This window comes from Chelonia mydas, chromosome 1 (genome assembly GCF_015237465.2).
Source record: "Chelonia mydas isolate rCheMyd1 chromosome 1, rCheMyd1.pri.v2, whole genome shotgun sequence".
NCBI lineage: Eukaryota > Metazoa > Chordata > Testudines > Cheloniidae > Chelonia > Chelonia mydas.
In genome coordinates this window covers 98,713,757-98,738,718 of record NC_057849.1, presented here as the reverse complement: position 1 = coordinate 98,738,718, position 24,962 = coordinate 98,713,757, and the positions used below count along the sequence as shown (strand labels likewise).

General features: G+C 39.7%; 1 protein-coding gene across 8 annotated transcripts in view; it reads right to left on the bottom strand.

Moving 5' to 3' along the window:
• Positions 1 to 24,962, bottom strand: part of PCCA (propionyl-CoA carboxylase subunit alpha) — a 391,797-nt gene that overhangs the window by 321,075 nt on the left and 45,760 nt on the right. For all 8 annotated transcript variants that reach the window (XM_037896419.2, XM_043535149.1, XM_037896417.2 and 5 more), the window contains 2 exons: positions 22,272 to 22,385; positions 18,048 to 18,101 (listed from right to left, as the gene is read on the bottom strand). In XM_037896419.2, coding sequence (XP_037752347.1) covers positions 18,048 to 18,101; positions 22,272 to 22,385 — 168 coding nt within the window. The remainder of the gene's footprint in view (positions 1 to 18,047; positions 18,102 to 22,271; positions 22,386 to 24,962) is intronic.

The window sequence follows — 24,962 nt, the reverse complement described above, 5'->3', positions numbered from 1 at the left end:
TTTTTGTAGATGTTCCAGGTGTTCTGCCCAGGAATCCGAAAATATGGCCACATCGTCAAGCTGTTGCCAGCGGGGGAGTGGGGTGGGAGGAAGCTTTGTTTCATGGTCTCTGTGTGTATATAATGTCTTCTGCAGTTTCCACGATATGCTATGCATCCGATGAAGTGAGCTGTAGCTCACGAAAGCTCATGCTCAAATAAACTGGTTAGTCTCTAAGGTGCCACAAGTACTCCTTTTCTTTTTACGAATACAGACTAACACGGCTGTTACTCTGAAATCGTCAAGGTAGGCGACTGCATATTCTCCTAATCCCGCTAGGAGACCATCTACAAGTCTTTGGAAGGTGGCGGGTGCATTCTGGAGCCCGAAAGGGAGTACATTAAATTCATACAGCCCGAGATGTGTGGTGAAGGCTGACCTTTCCTTGGCAGATTCATCTAGCGGTACCTGCCAGTACCCCTTGGTTAAGTCCAAGGTAGAGATGAACTGCAGTATCTTTTCTTTGTCAATGGGCAATGTGGTGCCATCTGCACTCAGTACTGGAGATGTTACTAATAACCATGGCCCACAGATTGTCTTCATCATAGAAGTTATTCAAAAAATTCCTGTCCGCATAGGACTGAATCCCATCTGCCTTGTTGCTCAGCCATGAGTTTTGCATCTCTCTAAGTCTGCGTTGGACAGTCCTCTTAATGTTATTGAAGGCTGCCTTCTTAGATGTTGAGGTGCTGTCTCCTAAACAGGCCTTATGGAGACAAGGTTTCTCGTTCAATAGTCTCCCTATGTCAGCAGTGTTTTTATCAAACCAAACTTGATGTTTACGTGTGATGGAACCCAGGGTATTGGATATAGCCAAGTACACAGAATCTCTAAAAGATGCCCAATTTTCCTTGATTCTATAAGAGTTCGCATAAATTGTTACAGGTTGGTTGCGCAGTTCTTCAACAAAAGCCTGTTTCAGTTTGGACACATTAAGTTTTTGGGTGCTTTTTACACCTTGTGGTCATCTACTAGGATGTATCCAGATAATCAGCTTGGAGACTATAAGCCTGTGATCAGTCCTGCATTCTGCACTTCTCGTAGCCTTTGTCACTCTAACATCCTGTTTGTCTTCTCCTGATGATGACGTAGTCAGTGAGATGCCAGTGCTTGGAACGCAGATGCATCCAAAAAGTCTTGTTATGGTTTGACAGGTGAAAGACTGTGTTGGTGATGAGGTGGTCATGTTCGGCACATTCAATCAGCAGGAGGAACCCGTTGCTGTTCCATTCCCAAGGCCTTTTTTCCAATGACACCAGGCCATGCCTGGTAATCTGTGCCAACTCTAGCACGGAAGTCACCAAAGATGATGAGCTTGTCTGCCTTCAGCATCTCTGCAACAAGGGACCCCAAGTCCTCGTAAAAATGGTCCTTGATCACATTTGGGTTGGTCATGGTGCGTATATAGGTGCTGGTGATAGTTGCACATCTTTTCCCAAACAGTGGGAGTCTCATTAGCACGAGTATCTTTCACACCCTTTGGAAAATTCCTAAGTTTGCTAACTAACTGTATTTTGATGGTAAACGCAACACCAGCTTCATGTCGCTCTTCATTACTACAGCCACTCCAGAAGAAGGTATAGCCAGCTCCTTTTTCAGTAAGTTTTCCTTCTTCAGCGAGACAAGTTTCACTCAGGGCCACTATTGGGATGTTACATCTGGCCAGTTCTCTACCAACTAGAGCTGTTCTTCTCTCTGATTTATCTGCTGTTGTGCAGTCCATTAACGTGTGCACATTTCAAGCACTGATGGTGAGTGGTGTCACCTCTGTCTTTTTTGGTACAATTCATCACAGACAGTGATTCCACAATCTCCCTTGGAAGCTTATTCCAGAGCTTCACTATACTTATTGTCAGAAATTTTTTTTTAATATCTATCCTAAATGTACCTTGTGGCAAAGTAAGCAAATTGAATTAAAACCGAAACAAAGTGAACCAAATTTTTTTTTCCCGGCTTTTTCTACTTGGCCACCAAATTTAAAAAAAAAAAAATTGTTTATTCTGTCCCCTGGCAAACTATAATCATGAAGATAGGGCAATGTTATACACCAGTGGAGCAGTTCTGAAACCATCTTAACACTTCTCCCTCCCTCTCCCCAAAAAAGGCAGTGGAGTAAACTGTATTTTTGTGGCCCTCACACACGATATTTCTTTAGGCTCTGGAGATTCCTCCTCTGACTGCAGCAGCAACGAAGTAGATACCATACCTACACTGGTGTTTTTACCTATCTGATTTTTCTTAGTATGAATAGGCCCTACAAGAGAATGGTTAAATGAAGCAGATGTAAGGAGGAAGTCATACAATTAGGACTATCAATAGCCCCATGCTATAAAGGGACATCCCATATTTAAAAAAAAAAAAAAAAATCCTGTCCTATACTAAATTTGTTTGGAAAACCTTTTATCCCATATTTCTAGGGCCCTGTGAAACAACTGCAGGAAGGTGGAAGCAGGCACGAGCTCATAGCACACAACAATGGCATGTTGGAGCAGCAGTTCATGATGGGGAGGGACATCAGCAGCCAGTTTTATGCTTCACAAATGACCTTCCTAATACCCCTGCCAGGTGATTTAGACATCAGTCTCGCAGTCCAGGACCAGGATTCCAATCACTAAGAAGTTTGGATTGCTGACGTAAAAGAGATGGCCCACTGTTGTAAAAGATACAGACTTAAACCTCGTATTAAAAAGACAGTTTCCAGTCACTTCCATCTATACCAGTGGTTCTCAAACTAGGGCCGCCGCTCATTCAGGAAAAGCCCCTGGCGGACTGGGCCGGTTTGTTTACCTGTCGCATCTGCAGGTTCGGCCAATCGCGGCGCTGAATGGCCACGGTTCGCTGCTCCAGGCCAATGGGGGCTGCAGAAAGGGCGGCCAGCACATCCCTCGGCCCACACCGCTTCCAGTGGGACCCGCAATCAGCCAAACCTGCCCGGCCCGCCAGGGGCTTTCCCTGAACAAGCGGCAGCCCTAGTTTGAGAACCACTGATCTATACCACACCAAACAGCTTAACATCTTCCTGAATGGACACACGCTGGACCACAACCTAAAGCCGGTGTATCTAGATGTTACACTGTACCACACCTTGACTTTCAATGAACATCTTATCAAGGCCTTGTTGAAGACCAGAAATAACCTGTAACATGATTAGTCTACAACGCGAAGTGTACCTGTCACAAATATTCAGGCAGTTACTTAGAGTTAATTAAGATGATGAAATTGGTGAAGCACACAGTGTTTAATTAGTTAATACAGACAAATATAACTGAAATCATACTGAAAATCAACATACATAAGTTTAAGAATAAGATAAGTACAGTAAAATCATTTCCTGTATTGTCCAGACTTATAATTTTACACCGTGCATACCTACAACCTTATGGAGAACCATTAGAAACAAAGGTGGAAGGAACAGTCAGTGGAGCACATCAGAGAGTTGGTCCTGATTCATTTACACTGATTTGGGTCCTTTTATGAGACCATTCAGATACATAGCCATATTTGTCTCCTTCTGTGACGATAAGAAACCTTGGATCATGTCCATCTGTGGCATTCCAGGTGACTATACTTAGACTTCTGACCACTGACATAAGCCATTTGGATCAATTAATTTCTTAATAAATGATATAGCATCAATATGGTTATTTCTATAGTTAGCATATTGCACAAACCCCAAACTTCCCTCCTACTTAGAGATAATTTGTGTAAGTTTGTGGTGTACCTTTTCTTCTGTGGTCACCTCGTCAGAAAATGCATTGCTAAACTATCAGACGATACATATTGCTAAAGTTTATAACCTTACGTCAAGCATGTTTTCCATAATCTTCCATCAAGCACATAATACCGAGTTCTACTAGGCCACACTATAAACCCTTAATACTGGATACCAAAAACCCATACTAAGCCTATTTTAATACATAGATTTTGGTTATTCTACTTGCTCTTACAGCTTCAATAACTAGCATTATTATTTCTTTAAGCTTTCTCAGATTGTATTTTACTCAAAAACTATAGATCCTCCAAGGTCAGGTCAGGGGTCAACAGTCAAGAAATCCGGTCCCTACATTGTCTCTGCACATTAGCTGAATATAAGAAATGCTAGCTTTCCCTGTGTTACTCTGTAGCAGAGTATCACTACCTGGTATGGCTCCATTCTTTCCACATGGGGCTAGTAGACATGAAATGAAACTGTGCGTCTAACCATAGGTACCATGAGACTGACTGTAATAGAGTCCTTGGTAGGTTGGGTGGTCTAGTGGTTACTGCACACCCCCCAATAATGGGGGCAGTGGTAGGGGAGCCTGGACCTGCCCACTCCACCGGGCTCTGACCCAGGGCTCTAGGAGCCTCAACAGCCCAAGGCGGCCCTTTTGAGTTACCCTCCCTAGAACACTTCCCACTACTGCTTTCCTCCCTCAGTTTCTGGTACCAGATAAGAAAGAGAAACCAAACTATCAGTCCCAACTAGTCTTAGCATATAGTCCTATTCCCTCAGGGAGACTTCTCCAACACTTTTGTCAGGAACCTTCCAGGTAGGTTTGTCTTCATCCCCAGTCTTCCCCCTTCTGAGCTGGTTTGCTCCTTTTTTCAACCCTGCCTCCAATTGGAGTATGCTCTGCAGGGCAGAAGGGGTGGGGCCACTTGGGCCCAGTTCTGTTCTTTAATCCCTTCTGTCCCAGTGTGGGGTTTGTATACCCATCACACTGGCCAGTCTGCCCTGGCTGCAAATCGTGTCCAACTACAGCTCTCTTAACTTCAGGTGAAAAGTCTCCTAAGGTGCAAGACATGCCATAGAATCTCCTCCTTAAGGTGCAAGACATGCCACATCTACCTCTGTTTAAAGATATGTTTAATCCACTGAGCCGTCATCTCAACTCAAGACGCCCAATTTGGACAAGTCTCCTAAGCAATCTCAATATTTCCTCCAGTTGGCATATTAGGTGACAAGAATAAGCTTCAAATATAGCCATGCCTATCACATGACAGATCCAACAACCCAACCCACTGGTTTTGACCTTCTGTGCCACATTTGGGTAAAGCTCAGATCACCACAGATGCGGAGTGATCAGATGTATGGCTGACTATAAGTGGGGCCTTTGTAATTCCCCCCTTTGTTGCTGTGATCAGTTAGAAGATGTAGGCCACATACTCGTAGGCTGCACCTCTCAGCAAGGCCTGTCTAGTTACCTCATGGAGTTTCATAATGCCCTTCCTTCAGTGACGTGAAAAAAAATGGCGAATCGTGGCCACTGGGAGCTGCAAGGGGCTGTGCCTGCAGACAGTCAATGTTAGCAAAATGTCTCGCAGCCTGCAATCAAATTACCCTGATGGGCCACAGGTTGCCCACCACTGATCTATGTAGATGCAGTAGCAATTAGACAAATCTATCCATCTAGGAGCTTTAGTCATTCACTTCCGAAAATTTCTGCCATCAAGACGTACTGTATTAAGTTTGTAGCTCAGTGTTGACAGCTATGTGCAGAGGTAACAGTAGATCAAATTCTTTATAATGTGCTGTTCTTTCAAAAAAATAAGCCTTCTGACACTTTAACCAGAAACAGCATGCTAAAAGTTTTCACAAAAACTGTTTACTAATAAACATCTATTGCAGAAAGCATGAATGTTATTTTATTCAGCTTTATTTTGCCAGTTCTTGAAGATTAATGGTTAGAAAGCAACTGTAGCACATAAGAGAGACTAAGTAAATGTCCAGAACAGTCACATAATGGGATAAGAGTTTGGGGCACACAAAAAGAATATTTTCCACGTAGTAAATTAGCAGATCATAAACACCATACTTCAATACAGTGTTTAAAGAACTTTGTAACTTTGTAGATAACATCCAGTCCTATAACTAAACCGTGATAAAGAAAAGGAGTACTTGTGGCACCTTAGAGACTAACCAATTTATTTGAGCATAAGCTTTCATGAGAACCATCTAATTACTTCTGCCCACATGCACATTTCAGAAAGCAAGCACGTACACCTTAAGCTGCATTTGGTGTTCTAAGAGATGGACTCTGCAGAAAACCCACCTACTGTTATAGTGTGTAAGTTCTCCTATGCCCTAAACAAAAACAAAAATATCAAGTATCTATTAATTATAAGCAGGCACTGCCTTTGTTGAATTCTAAGTTGAAATTCCATCTGCCTCTGCGTGTAATGAATTAATCCACATGGCAACAGGAGCTCTTATTTCAAAGGCATATGATCTGTTTTAAACACTAAAGAAATGGAAATATCTTTGTAATATAAATTTCAGGCCCAATCCTATTACACTGAAGTCAATGAGAATTTTGCCTTTGACTTAAATGGTTTATGAGAAGGAGCAGGCCCATAATCACAGTTTCAAAGTTACCGTACAAAAACGTATATCAATTATGCCAGAACACTACAAGTTAACAAGTGTATTAGATAGAGAATGGACAGATGGGGAGCTTATTGTAAGCAAGGCAAGCTTGTTTGTGTCATCCCAATCAATAATTGTAAAGTGAGCCAGCCAATGTGAGCAGTAATAGTATTACCAGTATCAAATAAGGAAATTTTCTGGTGATTTGTTTGCAAAATCCCCCACACACACACACACACGTAGACCACAAGATGCAATTTTCCAAGTAATTAGAAAAAAAAAATCTTGATTTTATACTATAAACCAAATATGGCTTGAAGAGGGAAAACATTTCAGAAGCAACTGAAAGTCTTATGGAAAGCCTAGAGGGGGAGAAAACAAAACAAAAACAAAACTATTGTGGTTACACAGCATGTCAAAAAATAATGAATTTTACAAATCAGAATTCCACAAATCCACTTGTCTACAGTACCACACACCTCATTAAATGTGCCAGAACTGCTGTTGAAAAGCACCTCATGGGAAAAATTACATGACCCCTATTAAAGAAAGACATTTTTCCTATCCCATACATACAGTTAAATCATTTAAAAAGTCAGGCTGCCCCATGATACATAGTGACAAATGATCCTAAACTAATGTATCGTTTCTACTTAATCAAGTGGTTCCACAGGAATCGAACAGGTTGAAGAATTTGGCTGAAACCACGTTTCAAGAGAATATGGAGTTTAAAAACAAGGATATATTTTATAAATAAAAGGTAAATGAAATATATTTAGATTCTGTCACATAAGAGGAGAAAAGTGTCCTGTATGCACAAGGTCAACAAGAAAACCAAACATACAAAGCACAGGGTCACAGCAAATATTATCAAGTTATATATACAGAAGACAAAGGTGTGCATTTTCTTCAAAAACCATGCCATTCTTTCCAACTATACAGATTATCTATTTAATAGACCGAGTTTTCCAGATAGCCTCTAAAAAACATACCTGAAAATGTTGAAGTTCGATGTATTAATACATGAAAAAAAAGTATTTGCAAGTGCTAGTCAAAGTAACGGTGTACCCAACCTACTTGCAGAAACGTGGGATTTTGGAAGATATCGTACAAAATGTATAAACGGCATTCATTACTATTTATCCTAGTCAATCTTTAAAGCACTGAACCCTGATATTGTACTGGTATTTGCCAATGTATTGTAATGTCTTCCAGAGAAAGACTAATACCATTTTTCTACTCTACTATTAGGACTTTTTAAGCAGATAGTTAATGAAAACAACTGTTACTTCCTAAAACTTGTAGAAATGGGTGACTGAAATATGCTCCACAGAGTACAGAACAATGTGAATATGTTTAAATTATGTTACCAAAAAGAGTGTATGTTTTAAAATGATGCTGTCAGGTTAAAAGTATTTTGAAAATGGATTTCCCTAGGCTATTTATCAATACCACCTTAACTAAAAGTTTTACAATTCTAATTTACTTTTGACTACTTATTTAAAAGCAAACACTGTTTACTTTTTGTATTTCATTCCTATGGAAAAAAAAGACTAGTAAGTTTCACTTTCTGGATCTCATGCACTGGCACAGCACTGCAACGTCTGAGTTGCAAATACTGCAGGTGAATGTTTACACTCAAACAAAACACTATTTTCTTTTTTCCCCCCATTTATTCTGTAAGTTAAACACATAACCTCATAAAAAATTAGTTTTGTACATACTGAGGGGCAAGGGGAAGAATTACAAAATCTAAATCTTGAGCCTAAACCACCTGACACTATCCCTTTAAATAAACAGTAGAGAAAATAAAAAGTTTGTTCTCATTTTAAGGTTCGCTGTCAGTATTTTGACCAGAGCTACTCATGTGTCAGAGAGCAGGTTTACCATGCTACTTTTTTGTTCAGCATGTTTATGAAGGTAGCCCAAACACATGGCTTATTACATCCAAATAAGCCTAATGAGGTATATTCAATACTTCCTCTTCCAGAGGGTGGTTTGGGGACCTGCTAAATCTGAACAGGACTGTCTGCTCTGTTTCATCACTAATCAGGAGATGGGCTTCACGAGGGATCCAATCCTAATGAACACCGAACACCCTTATCTACTACTGATCTCTATGGCAGTCCAAGGCATTCAGCACCTCATAAGATTAGGGCCTAGGAGAAGAACTTATGTGAATACCTCCTGTCTTCCTTGCCATTTGAAGAATGGGCTTGCTCAGAAAGGAGTCTGCAGGGGCTGGTGCCAGAGGCTCTTTTTCAAACAATGGGCTCCCCAAATGTGAATGGCACAAATATCTGCCTATTCCACATACTTTTATCATTGTCATACTAGGGCTGTCGATTAATCATAGTTAACTTACATGATTAACTCAAAAAAGTTAATCGCGATTAATCACAGTTTTAATCACACTGCTAAACAATAGAATACCAATTGAGATTTATTAAATATTTTTGGGTGTTCTACATTTTCAAATACATTGATTTCAATTACAACACAGAATACAAGGTGTACATTGTTACTTTTACAGTGCGAATATTTGGAATAAAAAATAATATAAAATGAGCAAACAAAAGAAACGGTATTTTTCAATTCACCTCATATAAGTAGGGTAGTGCAGTCTCTTTATCGTGAAAGTGCAACTTACAAGTGTAGTTTTTTTGTTTGTTACATAATTGTACTCAAAAACACAGCAATGTAAAACTTTAGAGCCTACAAGTCCACTCAGTCCTACTTCTCCTTCACCCAAACAAGTTTGTTTACATTTATGGGAGATACTGCTGCCCACTTCTTATTTACACTGTCACTTGAAAGTGAGAATAGGTGTTCACATGGCACTTTTGTAGCAGGCATTGCAAGGTATTTATGTGCCAGATATGCTAAACATTCATATGCCCCTTCATGCTTCAGCCACCATTTCAGAGGACATGCTTCCATGCTGATGATGATTATTAAAAAAAAATTATGCGTTAATGATATTTGTGACTGAACTCCGTGTAGGGGACTTGTATGTCTCCTGCTCTGTGTTACCCACATTCTACCATATATTTCATATTATAGCAGTCTCAGATGATAACCTAGCACGTGTTGTTCATTTCAAGAACACTCTCACTACCGATTTGACAAAACACAAAAAAGGTACCAACGTGAGATTTCTAAAGATAGCTACAGCACTCAATCCAAGGTTTAAGAATGTGAAGTGCCTTCCAAAATCTGAGAGGGACAAGGTGTGGAGCACGCTTGCAGAAGTTTTAAAAGAGCAACACTCTGATGCAGAAACTACAGAACCCGAACGACCCAAATAAAAAAACAAACTTCTGCTGGTGGCATCTGACTCAGATGATAAAAATGAACACGTGTTGGTCCACACTGCTTTGGATCATTGTTGAGCAGAACCCGTCATCAGCATGGACACATGTCTGGAATGGTGGTTGAAGCATAAAGGGACATATGGCTCTTTAGCGCATCTGACACGTAAAAATATCTTGCGACACCAGCTACAACAGTGCCATGTGAATGCCTGTTCTCACTTTCAGGTGACGTTGTAAACAAGAAGCGGGCAGCATTATCTCCCACAAATGTAAACAAACTAGAGTAGCTGAACAAGAAGTAGGACTGAGCAGACTTGTAGGCTCTAAAGTTTTACATTGTTTTATTTGTGAGTGCAGTTATTTTTTGTACATAATTCTACATTTTTAAGATCAAATTTCATAACAAAGATTGCACTACAGTACTTGTATTAGGTGAACTGAAAAATACTATTTCTTTTGTTTTTTAAGTGCAAATATTTGTAAATATTTGTAAATCAAAAATAAATATAAAATGAGTGCTGTACACTTTGTATTCTGTGTTGTAATTGAAATAAATATATTTGAAAGTATAGAAAACATCAAAAAATATTTAAATAAAATGGTTTTCTATTGTTGTTTAACAGTATGATTAATCACGATTAATTTTTTAAATCTCTCGACAGCCCTAGTTCATACCCAACAATTCCCAAAATAGAACTAATTTCAACCCATTATATTTCAAGCTTAAATAGTGTATTTTGAAGAACTAAAGGAAGATAAGGGTCAAAGCAAATAAGTGGTTGTCAGTTTTCCTTCCTTTCATTTTTAGGCTTTGAGAAAAATCTGCATACAGTGTCTCGCTAGGACTGTGCCAGCATAATAGCATCCTCATCACCACATATCACAAATTTGTCAAGACTGAGTCAAAACAAGACAGAGTCCTTCAAGCAAAATTAAATCCCCCTACTTATTTACACAGTGCCATTAAGTGTACATGACGTGCTGTAAACACAAAGGGAAGTCTCTACTCCCTACCACCAAAGCTTACACTTTAAAGGTGAGAATTCTGCAGTTAGCTCTGTGGAGACATGGGTCCACCTGCACTGAGTTCATTGTAGGCACAGGCTTCAGATTCTTATTACACAGAATGCCACACAAAGAATTAGAGTAGTTTGAGGTAATAGGAAAAACAAGAGTTATATTAGTTATTTCCATACATATCTTGTTTCTTCAGTTATTTTGCTAAGGGTTTTTTTTTTTTTAATTTAATTCCACCAAGAATCTCAATATAGCCTTCAAAGGTTAAAAAAATAGCACTGTCTGCTTTGTTCTTTTCTTAGCCATGTTGTACAGTAATTACTAGAAGAGCACTAAAACAAAAAAAAAGTTTTTAATGAAAATGTCAAAGTACTGCAAAAGTGAAGATCTGTATATCACCATCAGAATGGAACCAAGATCTTCATCCATGTCTACTACTGTAGATTACATACCAAAAAGTCCTGTTAAAACCATATTATTTAGGTTGCAAAGTCAAGCACTCAAAAATTAAGAAAATGCTAAATTTAAGGTTGCATGTGCAATCTTATTTCTTCCCTTTGGTGTATATATTCCCATACACGGAATGGAACAGTATTCCTGTGGAAAAAAAATAGTATAGCATTTCCTAATTTTCAAGCATTTAACTTTGTAATCTAAATAATGTTCTTTTAACAGATTTTTCATAGTGATTTTCTAGTTTTGTTTAGTTTAATTAAAAAGGTAAAAACAGACACCATTATGTGCAACACACACTACCCCATCATGCATCATCATCACGGTTTGAACCCTGAACCTCAAACTTGTGCCACTTGAGCTTCAGGACTAACAAACAAGTATTAGCTTGTAACAGGAGAAGGCTGGTAATCCCGGAAAGGGAATGGATGAGCTGCTGGAGCCAGGTGCTGAGTCTAGAGGGTGGTTGAAGTAGCCCAGCCCGTCACCTGTTCTCTCCCTCATCCACCAGGAGCTCGGGAAACTCCTGCCTTGTGTGGAGCCCCCAGAGAGGAATGGGCCACTGGGACAACATGCAAGGTGTAACGGGATGCTCCAAGTATGGGCCTGCCCCAACTCTCTCCACCTGCACTGCTATAGCTGATCTGGTAACTCCCAGGCATTCCTAGTGCAGTGTATAGGATGGTGGTGGCGGTGGTGCTACTGTGTGGTCCTCGCTCATTAGACTGTTTTTGATCCTTTGAAAATCTTTTCCATGACATACAGTTAAACATACTCAAAATCTATTTTTATTAGGAAATGAAATTTGACAACTCCATCTTTAGATTTCTGTCAATACAGGATGTTATTCAATTATTCCACCAGCAAAACTCAAGTTGATTACTTGTAGTTTATGCTTATAATTGCATTTACAAGTAATGACTTATTTGTGCATTGAATTAAGTAGCCTCAGTTAATAAATCATTCTCTCTACATAAGGCATTAACAGACTTATAGGCTGGAAATCTCAAACCTGTGAAACAACATTAGAATGTAAAATAGGGTTCTCAGGTACCCAACACACTTGCTTGATGATGTACATTTTATCAGTTTATTAAAATAGAATTTAAGTATCCAGTGTACGTCAAACTTCAGTGTTATTTACCTCACTGGTTTATTTAAAATTACAAAATCATAAAACATTTAAAAAAAAAGTCTTAATATCTGAGACATTGACCTTAAATTTGGATTATGAAATCCACAATAGAGCCTCACTTCAATACAGAAAAAAAAAATGGTCCACTACATTTCTAAGTCATCAGAGGAAAATGGAATGGATAAACCTAGAGAGGTGACTGAGTGGACTCTTAGAAACAGGCTTTGATAGGATCCTTTCAAACACCACCTCAGATTTTCAGGTGCAAGTAAATTTCACTTTTCAAAAGATACTTTGTCAAAACTCACAGGATTTTTTTAAAATCCCAACTATGCATATGCTCTTGCATTTCATTTATTTGCTAAAGGGAATAAGAAAAACCAAGCGGGGAAAAAAGGGAAAATAATTTGGCAAACAGATTATTTGATCAGCGTGTTAAAACCATTGCAGATTACTTTCCTTTAGTAGAACTGTTTGTCGCTGTGTGTTTTTCCATGAATCATTTCAGCAATAATGACCAAGACGACATGCTTTTGTTCAAATCACACACAATAGGATTACATGCAAACTGACCTTCCATGTGTTAATTAAAGACAAAGCTCTGCTTTCAGCTCGTTATTGCTCTTATAGACAGAACAGTGACTTTATAATGTTTAGTCTATTTCCTTTTTACCTTTGTGGAACTGTGTGGAATAGCTTCTGATGTATATGGCTGCATCAGGGCATAAATGTATTTTATCATTACTTTAAAGTATGAAGAGCAACCAATGAGAGCAAAGAAAAACCCCAAAATAAAAAAACCCAACCCATGCTACTGTGTATTAATTAGGGCTGCCAAGCGACTAAAAGGAGTAATCGTGATTAATCACGAGATTAAAAAAATTAATCACGATTTATTGCGGTTTTAATCACACTGTTAAACAACAAAGTACCATTTAAATATTTTTGATATTTTCTATTTTCAAATATATTGCTTTCAGTTACAATACAGAATACAAAGCGTACACTGTTCACTATATATTTTATTACAAATATTTGCACTTCAAAAAACAAAAAATAGTATTTCAATTCACCTCGTACAACTACTGTTATGCAAGCTCTTTATTATGAAAGTTGAACTCAGAAAGGTAGAATTTTTTTTTCTTTTAATATAACTCACTCAAAAATAAAATAATGTAAAACTTTAGAGCCTGCAAATCCACTCAGTCCTTGTTGCGGATATGGAAAAATTTTACCTCAGGATTTTAGCATTCAGTAGGAGAGTGAATTGTACAAGAGGCTTTTTTTCCCCTGCTGCAGCTGGGTTAGCCTTTATTATGTATGCGTCTCCAGAGGAGTCTTGGATTATTAAAGGGATAAGATTTTTTTAATCTCAGAAAGTCAGTATTCTGGAGATGGGAGGGGTGTTGTGCAGGAGAAAGGTGAATTCTTGATGCTGCTCCTGTTGAGCTGGGTTTCTGAGCTCACCAGGTGCACCTCCTGTCCAAAGAGGAAGGCAGTTTCATCTTAGAAATCTGCATTCAGTGTTCAGGGAGCATTAGCAAGCAATGACTTGTGCAGGAGGAGAGTCCAGGAGGACAGGGGTGACTATGAGGATGGGCAGGAAGAATTGGGGGGGGAAGAGGTGAAGCAAGCCATGTCCGGTACAGGACGAGGAAGGAGGTGTCTTGCAGCTGCTAGAAGAGTGGTTTCTGGTACTGGGCTCACCAGGCTCACCTCCTTTTACTGAGCTAGGTGGGCTCCCTTCAGTTGAGTGAGTCCTTGTTTGCAAGGGAGGGTGGATTTTACCTCAGGGACTCAGCATGTGGCAGGGGAGGAGAGGCTGGTGCAGGGAGGCTGAGCTCGCCAGGCCCCTGTTCTCCATGGGGGACCCCCCCTCCACCCGGAGTGAGGAGCTGTACGGGGGCAATGGGGCATGGTGGAGCAGGATCCCTATCTCTCTACTGGAGCCAGGATGGGAGCCACTTCCTTTTCTCTCCTCTTCCCACCCTCTGGAGGCATACTGGGTTACTACACCTGTTCTGACACTGTTAGGTCCCTCTGCAGCTAATGCCTCCCTCCCCGCCCAGAGATATATGATTAACACCATTTAAAAAAATTAATGTGTTAATTTTGTTTTCAGTTAATCGCAGGCATTAACTGCGATTAATTGACAGCCCTAGCATTAATTCATGACAGTTGTGATAGATCGGAATGAAGAGAAATGTATGAGCCTTCAGTTTCTAGCCTAAATATATGGATGAGAAATACCAATAATGCTCAGTAAGAAAGACAAGGAATCATTACATTAATTAGTTCTCTGAGAGCATGATTCTGCACCCAATGGGAGCAGGATTGGGCCTTAAATGCAACTTTTATATAGAGCATTTTTAAAAAGTAAACATTAATTTAAAGCATTATAAATTGTATTCTGGTTTTATATAACAGAGTGAGCAAATTTGTGAAAAACAATTTAAAAAATATTTTAAATTTATCGCACCAGCCAGATCTGAATACGCTTCTAGACATTTTATCTCACAGATACAAATGAGAATCGGCAGATATTCTGAGGGGGAGGGAAATCCCCTTTGTTTCGTTCTACTTAGTTCTGCCCAAAGAATGTTCCAGATTGTCACCCAGAGTGTAATCCACACCACCAAATAACCACCAGATTACTAGGAAATGTGCCCAGTTTGGGATAATGACTACCAAATTTCAAAGTTTGACAGCAAAATATACAACAGAATAGTTATACAACATGAGCAAATACTTTTGTTTCTTTTTATATTTTTAAGGAAACTGCTAACTAAAACTAGCTATCATACTAGAGTAATCCAGTGGGAACAGAATTCACTTACAGTTAAAAACAAAATGACTAAAAGGAGTCATTTTGAGCTCTGGCCAACATACTGTTCTTCACGCAGTCAGAGCAATTAGAATGGAAAAACTGCTAGCTGTACAAAGTTAAAACTTAAGATGTTTTACCAGATCTGGGGGGCAAACCAGGAAGGTACCAAGTAGCCACAACTCCTTCCAACTTTAGTTTATATAAAACAAGAAGGATGTGGAAAAATTGGAAAGAGTCCAGCGGAGGGCAACAAAAATGATTAGGGGACTAGAACACATGACTTATGAGGAGAGGCTGAGGGAACTGGGGATGTTTAGTCTACGGAAGAGAAGAATGAGGGGGGATTTGATAGCTGCTTTCAACTACCTGAAAGGGGGTTCCAAAGAGGATGAATCTAGACTGTTCTCAGTGGTAGCAGATGACAGAACAAGGAGTAATGGTCTCAAGTTGCAGTGCGGGAGATTTAGGTTGCATATTAGGAAAAACTTTTTCACTAGGAGGGTGGTGAAACACTGGAATGCGTTACCTAGGAGGCGGTGGAATCTCCTTCCTTAGAAGTTTTTAAGCCCTGGCTGGGATGATTTAATTGGGGATCGGTCCTGCTTTGAGCAGGGGGTTGGACTAGATGACCTCCTGAGGTCCCTTCCAACCCTGATATTCTATGATTTTATGATGCTCAGCAACTTTCAGGATGCATTTAGCATCATGCAGAATCTGGGCTCTTGTTTATTTGTCTGCTTTTTGCAGCATGGTGATTAAAAATAGCAAGGGTTCTGTATTCCACTTACAACTAAAGTTTCCTTACTGGGGGGATGGCATCCATTAAAGCTGGATACCCAGGGCATCTAAGCCCCGCCCTTCCCCTTCCCCACCTTACAGCTGGAATCCTGAACAAAATGAGCACAGACCAGGTAAGACAAGGGAAACCAAGGACTATTTACCAATATCCTCTGTAATGTCACAACGCTTTTCTCCATTCTTGTATTTTCCTTACACTCATGCTTCAAACATGAATAATAGGGTACAAATACTCTTAATTACTTATTTCAAAATGGTAACAAATATTCCTTACTACTTAAAATATGTGAGCTTTAAACAAGTCACACTTTTCAATTAAAACGTAATCAAGTTACATGGTTGGAGATGTGATGGTTCTCAGGGTACCCAGGATTGAGAGTCACCTTGTTACTTCCTGCCTCCAGCAAGAGGGAGTCTTGCCTGTGATAGCTGGGGTTAGGTCCCTAACACCAGCTTGTGAGCCTCTCAAGCACTTTCCTCTGGGCTATGCCAGCCTGCTTTTGCCTTGCAGATTAACAATAGGTGCACCCCACTCCCCAAAGTCCCTTGAAGTGTTCTCCTGTGATATGCAGCCCCTTGAGACTGGCTACTCTCAGAAATTCCCAAACCTCGACTCCCAAAGGAACATGGTACCCCTGTTTACCAGTTTTACCTGAGGTTACCACTCCTGTATAATGCACCGCACTTATCAGCAGTTATAATATAAAAGTAGGTTTATTTACAAAAGAACAAACTCCACTAAAAACGAGAGTGTGAAGGAAAGAAATGGTCAAAATACAAAACAAAATCATAAAATGTGAACTAGGGCTTACATTTATTAATAGTTATCTTTCCTATCTAATAAAATAGGTTCTCTCTCCAAAGATTCAGTCTGTTGCAAAGTTGGCTGGTTTTTCAGGAACCAGGATCCAATTTTTCATGAAAAACCTCCGCTCAACAAAATGTCTCCTCAGCGAATGGATGCAGTGTCCTTCTCCCCGGATATACTGCAGCGGTCTTTTGTCTTTATTCCTAAGCAGGGAAATCCCCTGACTGTTATAATGTTCCCTTTTCACCTCCAAATGGTTTTAATGTATATAGTTTATCTTTGATGGTTTTCCATTGACTTTTCTGTGTTGTATTGCTCAATTGTCTACCATTGCAACATTACATAAACAGCTAGGCAGAGAGGAGCGTCAACTCCCTCTTGCTTGAATTGGCCAGCAAAGAGACACATGATTCCCGATTCACTTTCCCGACAAGACCTTAAGGCATAGTTTTAAGTGTAGTTACATTATTCCTGACATATTACATGTACATGCGTCCAATAATGATTATGAGTGGTGTATTAAGGGTAGTGAATTTGTCAAGTCTGAGACAGGAATTGCTTGTAAAGAACAGTGAAGCTTTTGCCCATTGGCTCTAATGACTCTCTGGGTCCAAGGAGACAAGAACAATTTTCTACTGAAAGTTGAGAAGCAGACTATAGTAAAACTAAATTACCAGATCCTACACCACTAGAAACAATGTGGGATTTACCATTGTCTTCAGTGGATGCACAAATCAAGCTCCTCATCATGAATTTGGCTCTTTCATTCTAGGCCCAATCATAAAAACTCTTATGCAACTGAATAGTCCCAATAAAAGTATTGGCAGAACTAAGTCCTTGGTTCAATCATTAAAATAAATTTAATAAATTCAGTCAGCTTTTGTATTATAAAAACATAGTTAATTACATGTGAAAATGTATACTTTTCAGTAATATTATAAAATTCAAATTTATAATGGGAAAATCCTTTCAACATCCTCACCATCCACTTCTCAGAACACAAAAATCCAGACATACCATTAAAATGTCCCCCTCCCCCAGTGACAGAATCCCTTTATTTTAATATAACCTTTAAGTGTTCTATGAATGGATATTTTGATATTTCAGGTATGTTCAATCACAATCCATCTCTTCATGTTAGAGTGCTGTTCTGGAATATGTGCAGTTTAATCTCTAAATATGCTGCAACAACCATGTTCTCAGGTCTTCTAAGACACTGGTTCCCAATTAATGTACTGCATTTATGACACCTTCCCATGCCAGTGCTTTGCAAAAGATTCATGAACAAAAAACAAAAAACACCTTACCAGACGCCTGGCAAATTCTTTGTTTTCTGAAAGAAATCCATATCCTGGGTGGACCTTTGAAAATAAAAACCAAGGTGAGTTTTAAAATTTGTCAGGTTTCAAAGACTAGAAATCAATACACAGACAGTTGGACATGTCAAGGTGGGACAGTGTGTCTCACCAATTATTTAAATCAGTTCAACATTTCAAGATTGTTTGTCCTCAGCATAGGTTAAGTGATTTGGGTCTACCAAATCACATCTGTTAACATGCATTGTCTGAACTGGCTTTTCTGGAGGCAGCATGTCTTGTCTTTGACAGAAGGGAGGCACTGTCTCCAGAGGCAGAGATATGATCAGAGAATAAAAAGCCAGTCAGCTGCGAACCAGCTGAGCGGTGAACAGCAGAGAGGCTAAGAGAGGGAGTTCGCCTGGGGAGAGCCCACTGAAGCTTTCATCTTGCAGGCTTCTCTGAGTAGTTACTACAGCACCTGAAGAAGCTCTTAGAAGGAAGGTAATATGGATGGGGAGCGTTCAGCTGTTGTTACCTCCACAGGATGTGCCATGTTTGTCTGTCTTTCTTCCACAGGACAGAAGCAACTTTGTCTGTACAAAGTGCAAGCTGGTCTCCATATCGGAAGAGACGGTTCAAGGTCTGGAGAAACAAGTATTGACCCTGCGTTGCACCAGAGAAATTGAAGATTTCCTGGACGGACGTCAGAATATGCTTCTACCGACACAACATTCTGAAGATTCAGAGCAGGCTGCGCAGTGGGTACAGAAGGACGGTGAAGAAATTTGGCAGCATGTGACCTCCAGCAGAAGAAAGGAGAGCATCCATGTACCAGCAATGCAGATACAGATAAGCAACCATTTTCATGTTCTCTCCACAGGTACTAATGCAGAGAGTGGACTAGATGATACATCTGCGGGAAGGGTGCAGAAGGAGACTCCGCCGATTGGAAGGCATGAGATGTACTGTCCTAGGGATGAGGGTTCCATGACCACCACTCCCAAGAGAAGGAGGCAGGTGGTGGTGGTGGTGGTCAGGGACTCCCTCCTCAGGGGGACTGAGTCATCTATCTGCAGCCCCAACTGGGAAAACCAAGAAGTCTGCTGCTTGCCAGGAGCTAGGATTCACAATGTGACGGAGAGACTGCCGAGACTCATCAAGCCCTTGGATCGCTACCCCTTCCTATTTCTCCATGTAGGCACCAATGATACTGCCAAGAATGACCTTGAGTGGATCACTGCAGACTACGTGGCTCTGGGAAGAAGGACAAAGGAGTTTGAGGCGCAAGTGGTGTTCTCGTCCATCCTCCCTGTGGAAGGAAAAGGCCCAGATAGAGACCGTTGAATCGTGGAAGTCAACGAATGGCTATGCAGGTGGTGTCAGAGAGAAGGCTTTGGATTATCTGAGCACAGGATGGTGTTCCAAGAAGGAGGAGTGCTAAGCAGAGACAGGCTCTGCCTAACGAAAAGAGGGAAGAGCATCTTTGCAAGCAGGCTGGCTAACCTAGTGAGGAGGGCTTTAAACTAGGTTCACCGGGGGAAGGAGACCAAAGCCCTGAAGTAAGTGGGGAAGTGGGATACCGGGAGGAAGCATGAACAGAAGAGCGCAAGAGGGGAGGGCTCCTGTCTCATACTGAGAAAGTGGGATGATCAGCAAGTTATCTTAAGTGCCTATACACAAATGCAAGAAGCCTGGGAAACAAGCAGGGAGAACTGAAAGTCCTGGCACAGTCAAGGAATTATGATGTGATTAGAATAACAGAGACTTGGTGGGATAACTCACATGACTGGAGTACTATCATGGATGGATATAAACTGTTCATGAAGGACAGGCAGGGCAGAAAAGGTAGGGGAGTTGCATTGTACGTAAAAGAACAGTATGACTGTTCAGAGCTCCGGTATGAAACTGCAGAAAAACCTGAGAGTCTCTGGATTAAGTTTAGAAGTGTGAGCAACAAGGGTGGTGTCGTGGTGGGAGTCTGCTATAGACCACCAGACCAGGGGGATGAGGTGGATGAGGCTTTCTTCTGGCAACTAACGGAAGTTACTAGCTCGCAGACCCTGGTTCTCATGGGAGACTTCAATCATCCTGATATCTGCTGTGAGAGCAATACAGCGGTGCACAGACAATCCAAGAAGTTTTTGGAAAGTGGAGGGGACAATTTCCTGGTGCAAGTGCTGGAGGAACCAACTAGGGGCAGAGCTCTTCTTGACCCTCTGCTCACAAACCGGGAAGAATTAGCAGGGGAAGCAAAAGTAAGGGATGGGAACTGGGGAGGCAGTGACCATGAGATTGTTGAGTTCAGGATCCTGACATAAGGAAGAAAGGAGCGCAGCAGAATACGGACCCTGGACTTCAGAAAAGCAGACTGACTCCCTCAGGGAACTGATGGGCAGGATCCCCTCGGAGAATAACCTGAGGGGGAAAGGAGTCCAGGAGAGCTGGCTGTATTTTAAAGAATCCTTATTGAGGTTACAGGAACAAGCCATCCCGATGTGTAGAAAGAATAATAAGTATGGCAGGTGACCAGCTTGGCTTATCAGTGAAATCCTTGCTGATCTTAAACACAAAAAAGAAGCTTATAAGAAGTGGAAGATTGGACAAATGACCAGGGAGGAGTATAAAAATATTGCTCAGGCATGCAGGAGTGAAATCAGGAAGGCCAAATCACACTTGCAGTTGCAGCTAGCAAGAGGTGTTATGAGTAACAAGAAGGGTTTCTTCAGGTATGTTAGCAACAAGAAGAAAGTCAAGGAAAGCGTGGGCCCCTTACTGAATGAGGGAGGCAACCTAGTGACAGAGGCAATGGAATGCATTACCTAGGGAGGTGGTGGAATCTCCTTCCTTTAAGGTTTTTAAAGTCAGGCTTGACAAAGCCCTGGCTGGGATGATTTAGTTGGGGATTGGTCCTGCTTTGAGCAGAGGGTTGGACTAGATGACCACCTGAGATCCCTTCCTACCCTGATATTCTATGATCTTTTTTGTTTCTTTCTTTGCCACACTTCTCCTACTACAGATATCTCAACATGTATCCTCAACCACACCCATTCTATTCCTCTTTAAACCATCCGCCCCATCTATTCCCTCCCAAAAATTGTTTTAGCATTAGATGTTAACAGTAGTTCTAGTGTCTACCATTAAAAGTTATACCACCTCTAATGCTCCTAGCACTGCTAGCGATCATTGGGATAATGTGCTCTGCTTTTTCAGCAGGGACGAAAGCAATGTGTCCTCAGATCAAAATTATGTATCCCCACGTGCTATCCCCACTCTAATATAAATTCTGCATATTTACACAAAAACAGCACTTTTTATTTTATATAAACAGTCAACTAAAGAAACATTCTGACAGACTAAAGATTATAGAATAAACTATTTTTATCTTCATTTTCTCAAACAGTGTAAGCATTTGTACTATTTGTAAATTTAATTTCAAAGGGTTTTTGTTTTGGTTTTTTTGCAAGCACCATACTGAAACACATTTATTTCAAAAGAAACAGTAATACTAACTGAGCCACTCCAGGGTAATTACTGGTGTTGACTGATTCCATCCATCAAATTTTATTTAAAGATGTTTTTGTACATAGTAACGTATTTAATTCACTGGTACCACAGCAAAAAGCATTATTCCAATCAGTTATATGTATGTTTGTTTTTCCAATATAATCCCTGTTAAACTTGGGATCTCCAGCCCATTGGGATGGGAGGGGGGCAGACAACAGCAGCCGTATTTACCCATCTATGCTAATGTGCATTTTGTGGAACACTATGAAACAAAAATAATTATTGGATGCACCATTTACCTTTTCGCAAGTGTAATTGTGTGTGTAATTTTAAAAATGATTAAAAACGAATTTAAACAAAAGCCTTTTTTGGACACAATTTATAAAAACATCAAAAAAAAGCTGTTATGGCATGGAAAGGGTTAGTGCTCAAAACTAATTGGGTTTTTTTTTCCCCAAGCAAATTTGGGAATGAACTGAAGCTGCTCCCTGGTGTGAAAGCTGAATCCAGCAGCCACCTGCAGGATCAGCGACCAGAACTGCCAGATGCTACAAAGCCTTTGATTTCCAGTAGCGATTTCGGCCACATTTAACTCATGTGACATGAACTAACTGGAATAGCATATTCAATCACTTTTTTTTTTTTTTTTTTTTTTTTAAAATACAAACTCTGGCTTTTCTGCTTTCTATATATGAAACAGCTGCAGCAGATAGACTCATTCAGACTCACAGCTTGGGCCCTGGTTTTCTTAATGGCTTCCATGATGGCATCCATGTTGAGGTAGCTTTTGCTGGTGGGAGCTGGGCCAACACAGACAGCCTCATCCGCCATTTTCACATGAACCTGAAGACGCAAAATTCTGCATTAACAGATGCTCCCAGCAAAAATAATTACCACCACCCTGAAATATGCACACAAATCTGATTGTTTCAAAGATAATTAACATACCATAGCCACTTCTAAAATGTGCACTGAAATTAAACATCAATGTACAAGAACTCAAAATAACATTAAATCGCATTTCATTTGATCCAAGCTTAAGTCACTGTCAAAATGTTTTATTATTTCAATATATACTTTGTATTTGATTAAATAAAATCATGACAAATATAATTTCAGCTTCCTGTACTGATCATCTATATGTAAATTCACAGCCTAAAACTACTTTGTTACATGTAACCAGGGTAGCCTAATATCTTAATACTTAACAACAAACATTCATGGCCAGTTCCAAGCAGGCTCCCCAGGAAGTTGGGGATAATTAGAGTGAATTGAATGAAGGGATGCAGTGAGTGTCCCTGCACAGCATCAGGTCAGCACCATGCACAAATTAAAGCCTATGACTAAAGAGTTCAATATCACTACACGTGAACCAGAAAATCTTGAAAATTATTTAAGCAGGCTCATATTTGATTCCTGATCCATTGTATCCTTATTCACGTGTACAATTGTCAAATACGTTTTTAAGTCAAATCTTAACATACAGAAGTCTAAGAAAGTTTTCCCCACATTTTATAGGAATAATTAAATAGAAATGTTTTGGAGAAATGTAAATGGATCATCTGCATAACACACTAGGTTGTTTTCGTTTAGTTGGGAGAGAAGTTATAAAACTGCAACTAAGCAGTGATCTTTGCATTGCTTTGGGAGTCCCAAGGTGATTTTTAACTACATATTTTCTTTTTCAAAAAAATACATACATTTGATAAATGAGAAACGTTTAATTGCAATTTGCAAAATGATTAAAATATGATTTTTAAGCCAGTGTCTATGTTAACATATGAGTTTTCGCATTCCAGCATTAGTACAAATCCAACACACCTGAAGACTTGTTTGTTATTTCTTCCAGGTAATATTTTAAAAACACCACAGCCAAAATATTTTTTTTTAATTAACACATTACAGTTAGCTGTTGGACACTGGCATTAAAATACATGAAAGTAAGTAGCAAAATTTAGAATACTTTCAGTTCCTTGATTTATTTTCTTTTAAGAGTCTTACTCCAACAGCATGATAATTTTATATTGTAAATAGAGTATGAAGTTGTCAATTCACATGGTGATGTATAAAAACAGTTTGCTTTTTATGTTGCCTCTGCATATTACAGGATTATTCAAGGAAAAAGATGGTAGAGAAATGCACACATACATGAAGATATATATAAAACAAAAGAGGCAGCCAAGATATTTTAATGGCAGAATATTTTGCTTGAGAAGCAAACATTCAAGAAGACATGGTAAAAACATTTCTAGGAGAAGCAATTCCCTGATGTAACAGGGGCGTTTGTTCTGAACCTGAGTTTTGTTTCTCATTTTTAGTCAGGCTTTTAAGAGAGTTAGTTTGGGGAATTAAACCCTAATTCCCAGATTCAACAAGGTGCTTAAATTCATGCTTAATTTTAAGCATATGATTTGTCCCATTGTAATTAGTAGGGCTAATCACATGCTTAAAATTAGGCATGCACTTAAATACTTCCCTGAATCAGGATCTACAAACACACCTCACTTTCTGGAATCTCTAATCGACCACATGTGAACCATCACAGCTTCTGACAAATACTTAAGTTTTACTATGTAGCTATTCAACTATACCTATTTTTTTTCTTTTTTATAAATAAAGTCTTTATGGAGGAGATTTTAATAATGTCTATTTGAACACACAGAAAACAATTCTTAGATTGTAATATATTATTTTGAACAAACATTGCCAAAATTAACTTATGCACTAGCTTTCACTAAGCACTAAGAGCAAGAACATTTTAAGGTCCAAAACCTGCATGCATCCTTACCATAGAACCATAGACTGGAAGGTACCTTAATAGGTCATCTAGTCCAGTCCCCTGCACAAACATTCCTGACAGGTGTTTGTCTACCCTGTTCTTAAAATTTCCAGTGACTGAGATTCCACAGCCTCCCTTGGTAATTTGTTCCAGTGCTTAATTATTAGTAAAAAGTTCCTAACTGTAATAATGTCTAATCTACATCTTTCTTGCTGAAATTTAAGTCCATTACTTCTTATCCTGTCCTGGTGGAGAAAGAACAATTTATCAACCTTCTCTTTACAACAACCTTTTACATAGTTGAAGATGTTATCATGTGCCCCCTCAGTCTTTTCTCCTATTCTCCAAACTAAACAAACCCAATTCCCCCCCCTCCTTTCCTCATAGGTCTTGTTTGCTAGACCTTTAATCATTTTTCTCTCTCTGGACTGTCTCCAATTTGTTCACATCTTTCCCAACGTGTGGTGCCCAGAACTGGACGTATTTACTTTAGTTGTGGCCTGATCAGTGCTGAATAGAGTGGATGAATTACTTCTTGACTCTTCCTTCCTTCTTCTTGCTAATACATCCCAGAATGATGTTTGTTTCTTTCACAATAGTACTGCATTACATTTTTGACTTGTATTTATTTTGTGACCCGC